Source organism: Hyalella azteca, unplaced genomic scaffold, assembly GCF_000764305.2.
Source record: "Hyalella azteca isolate HAZT.00-mixed unplaced genomic scaffold, Hazt_2.0.2 contig5386, whole genome shotgun sequence".
Taxonomy (NCBI): domain Eukaryota; kingdom Metazoa; phylum Arthropoda; class Malacostraca; order Amphipoda; family Hyalellidae; genus Hyalella; species Hyalella azteca.
The window spans coordinates 525,665-529,892 of record NW_025935579.1 but is presented as its reverse complement, the minus strand read 5'-3'; the positions used below and the strand labels follow the sequence as shown (position 1 = coordinate 529,892).

Here is a 4,228-nt window from a genome sequence, read left to right as displayed (position 1 = left end):
TGATTCATATATTTACGTTGATGCAGTAACAGCCTCCATCCCACACAATGTTGATACAATAGTGAATTATGTATTTTTTGTGCCTCAATCGTGTTTCGCCGTTCGACACAATTAAAAATGGGTCTGGATTTACCTTGTTGAAAGTATGAAACCCCCTTTCCTATGCTTACATTTCCCATTTATTTCTTACAAACTCGAACATTTTTATTGGGAATATGCTTATACTCAAAGCGATGGTAGCAAAAGCTGGATGAAACATGTTTTTTTTTTTTGTACCCAGATATGTAGTTTTTTATTGTATTACCCACTATACAGCTCAAAGATAATTTTTGTTTAAAGTAACGATTGTTGAAAAGTATTGAAAGGGTAAGATTGATTGAGTGAAAAAGTAAGGTTTGACTTAAGCTAATGCCAAATTTTATATTTTGAATTAATGATTATCAGCAAATTCCATATTAGTCTAAACCGACGACTAGAAATAATTTAATATATTTTAAAAGTAATATTATTTATGAAATCTTTTTTATTTGAAGTGGCAAGTTGCAAGCATGGAAAGTTTTGAAACTCTACGCTTTAGGGAAGCCATACCAGCGAATGACAGCTGCAACAATCAATGAAAAAGATGTCCACAAAATTTATTTCAGCTATTAAAATAAAACTATTTAATTAGTATTTAGTGATAAAAAATTCATATGGGCGATTTTTGATCATTACAATTAAGCTGTTAGCGCGTTGATACTCGACATGGAAATTACTTTAGCAAAGATAAGATATTATAATAGGACACTGACATGGCTTACCTTAACTTGAGTGCAGAGAGTTAGAAAATCATGGTGTGTTAGTAGAGCAGATTCCAAAGTTTAAATGAGTTACAAATTTTCAATTTTGAAACTATTTGAAATTTGAGCAGATTCCAAAATTTGAAAGGGCCTTTCCTGTGCCTCGGCATCTCCTTGAGTAGTGATTTTTGTTATTGATGAATGCGGTACGAGTATATAAATTCACATTTATAATGAATGCATCATTTCAACAAAAACATAAAAAATCGTATGATAAATGATTATGGTGTTAGGTGAAAGTTTTAGGTTTGTGTCGAGAAGAAAAGAATAATTGGATTTGACCATAAATGTGATTGGCTGAATGTCTTTACGCATGTGAAACTGGCATTGCGTAATGGGTATATAAGGAGTTGGGTGGAGGTGCTGGTATGTAGTTCATCCCCCAACTTGCCACAGTAAACATGCAGGCGGTGAGTCACAAGGTCAGAGTGCAGATTAGACGCGAGCATGGCAACCAGAAAACGATACATGAACGATTTAATCAAAGTGTTAAGCTTCATATTAGCAGTGAAATCTATCCGAGTGAAGGAAGCGGCATTTGTTAGACTTTTGTCCGAAAATTTGAATGAAAACTGAAATAGGATATTTCAATTTAATTAAAATCTCGGGAAATCATGCGAAAAAATTTTTCTTCAAAGAATATTAAAAATGCATGTTGATGAAGACTGAGTGATTGTTAGTGCATTCATGATTTATTTCTTAAATATATAGATTTAGAAACATTTTCTGTCCGTTAGAAACAGGCTACAAAAAATGTCCATGCTGGAACGACTTCTGTATTCTGATCACGACTTACAACTTCCCATTAATCAAAATTATCGAAATGTTCTTTTTTGTAAAACTTCTCTCTTCAGTTAAATATTTCCCTTCCCAAATCTCATCAGGTTTTTCTTCTCGTGACCTTGGTCTCGGCCGTGATAAGTGTCCCCAGTAACTTCAACAATGCGAGGTTTTTCGGCAACCAGCGCAACCAGGGACCAGTTCCCATCTTGCGGGACAACCGCGATGGTCCCAGCAACGGCGTCTACAACTTCGACTTCGCATCCGCCGACGGAGTGCGGCGGTATGAGCAGGGAACTCCATCCGGTCCCAACGGAGCAGTCGTTCAGCAGGGCGGATGGAGGTGAATTTAACTTAATTGACAGGAAGTTATTTTATGAACCGAGATTATGAAATAAATGCATATTTCGAGTTAAGGGATAAATTAAATGGACAGATGATATGAATTTTGTTATACGAATATATGAATTTGACATGACATGAATTTTTTAGAATTTTCCATGCTGCAACATTAGAAGTAGTTGACAAGATGAAATTTATTGGTAGAACGTAATTCATTCATTTAGTCGAAAAAGTTTTATCGTCATCCGTTTTTTGAAAAAAAAATACATAGGAGATACCATTTTTTTTAATTTAATCTCACAATGGGGAACGAATGTTAAGTTTCATCGGTTTATATAAGTAATAATATACGTTTAAAAATTACTTTTCAAAGACAACACTTCTAAAGAATCCAGTGTTTCCAATGTTACAGATGTACAGTGAATTTCTAATTTTATTTTCGGATATCAAAAAAATTAACTTTCCAATTTTTTAATATATAATTTTTTTATTATTTATTCTGTCAATTGATTCATGCATTGCCTCCAACTTCACACAACTGTGCAAAATTTCATATTAATTGGACAGGTAAAAGTGTGTCAAATACCAATTATAAGGTTTGTAGCTGACAAAATTATTTTTTTCAGTTTTTTTTAATATTGAAAAAAAAAATTTATTCCTAAAATTATTTATTTTGTCATTTGATTCATGCATTGTCACCAGATCGGTAAGATAAGTAGAAGTGTATTGAATTTCGATTACAAGATTTGTGGCAGACAGACAAACAGACAAGAAGTGAAGTTAAAGAGAAGTGTTGTAAAAAGATATGGCGTTGTCTGTATCCAGAGTGTGAAGTCAATTTCAGCAGAATGGTTAATTAAAATATAAAGTTTTAATGATTTGAGGATTGCATCCTGATGTGAATAAGAGAATTTCAGCTTTTGTTAGAGCGGATTACTAAACATATTTATTCTTATCCTTCTTAACATGTTGCAGCATGGAAAATGTAACTTGCCCCTTCTTATCTCAGCGTGACCTACCCTGATGGCACGGTCGGAGACTTCAGGTTTGTTGCCGACGAGTTCGGGTTTCGCGTAGAGTCCCCCTTGGTGCCCACCCCTCCTCCCATGCCTCGCCACGCCATCGAGCAGATCGAGAGGGCAGCACGCGAGAGGGCGCAGGGCATCGTGCATGACGGCCAGTACGACCCTGTCAGGTACGGCGGCGGACAGTACGACCCTGTCAGGTACGGCGGCGGACAGTACGATCCAGCCAGGTACGGCGGTGGACAGTCCGGACATACACAATTCCAGCAGTTTGGTAGCCAGGCTGGACGTCGGCCGTTCAGTGGACAGCTCGGAAGCTCGCAATTCAGCGGCCAGCATACAAGGCCGACATTCGGAAGCCAGCTCGGGCGCCACCAATTCAGTGGCAAGCTCGGAGGCCAACAATTTGGTAACCAGCTCGGACGCCCGTTATTCGGTAGCCAAATTGGATGAAAAGAATTCGTACAGAAACACGATGATCAAGATCTCGGTGTGCAGATTGCGAGTCAAAAATCGGATGTCATCTTGGATTTCAACAGCTCAAGCACGGAAGAGGAGGGAGAATGCATCAGTGATTCATGTAGCATTTTTAAATAGCGTTCACTCGATTGAACACGTAACGTTTATATGACCCGTAAAGGGAAATAATTATAATTTCAAAGAATTAATAAGTTTGGATACAAATATTGATCGACTGTATTGCGTCTTATCTAGTTTCACATAAGTAGATGTTACAATTGCTGATGTTCTTAGTAACATTTCGTTATTCTGATAGCTGATACGCTTTTAATATACTTGTAGAATGAATTAACTGGAACGTTGAAATTTATTATTGTATTTGTTTCTGAAGTTCTTCGCTTGTCTGTTCACTAAACTCCGATAAAAATATATATGTGACATTATTTTGAGCAGCCTGTAATAAAGAAAAGAATATTTGTTAACCAGAACATAGAAGAACAAACTTGTCCTTACATATGATCAGTCCGCCCTTCTTATATGATACGAGTACTCGAACGAACTAAATCTAATTCCGAACGATATTGTTATTAAATAAAATTTCAATAAATTAAATCTTATGACTTAGTGTAAAATATTCCAAAGGAATAGTAGAAACGCTCTAGGTTAATTATTATGATGTGAGTATCGCATTTATCGTAATTTTCTACTAACGAATACAAATAGTGTTTTTCTAGAGCAAGCCGCTCCTGTACGGATGTCTCCCGAAGTAAAGCAATAACCAAG

At 36.3% G+C, this 4,228-nt stretch overlaps 1 protein-coding gene across 2 annotated transcripts; it reads left to right on the top strand.

Moving 5' to 3' along the window:
* The first annotated feature begins 1,224 nt into the window (after positions 1–1,224).
* LOC108668918 (pupal cuticle protein 36) lies at positions 1,225–4,228 on the top strand. Of its 2 annotated transcripts, none has more exons than XM_018156177.1 (3): positions 1,225–1,249; positions 1,724–1,962; positions 2,971–4,228. In XM_018156177.1, exons 1-3 carry the CDS (start codon positions 1,241–1,243, stop codon positions 3,437–3,439), a joined length of 717 nt encoding a protein of 238 aa, XP_018011666.1. In that variant the 5' UTR covers positions 1,225–1,240; the 3' UTR covers positions 3,440–4,228. The 2 variants fall into 2 exon arrangements, with proteins under 2 accessions (XP_018011666.1, XP_018011665.1); XM_018156176.1 differs by having other exon boundaries at positions 1,227–1,261.

Coding starts and splice junctions, on each gene's coding strand:
- LOC108668918 (XM_018156176.1), top strand. CDS start 1,241: ATGCAGGCGGTGAGTCACAAG. Junction 1,262..1,723: donor TGCAGGCGGTGAGTCACAAG/GTCAGAGTGCAG, acceptor AAATCTCATCAG/GTTTTTCTTCTCGTGACCTT. Junction 1,963..2,970: donor GTTCAGCAGGGCGGATGGAG/GTGAATTTAACT, acceptor TTCTTATCTCAG/CGTGACCTACCCTGATGGCA.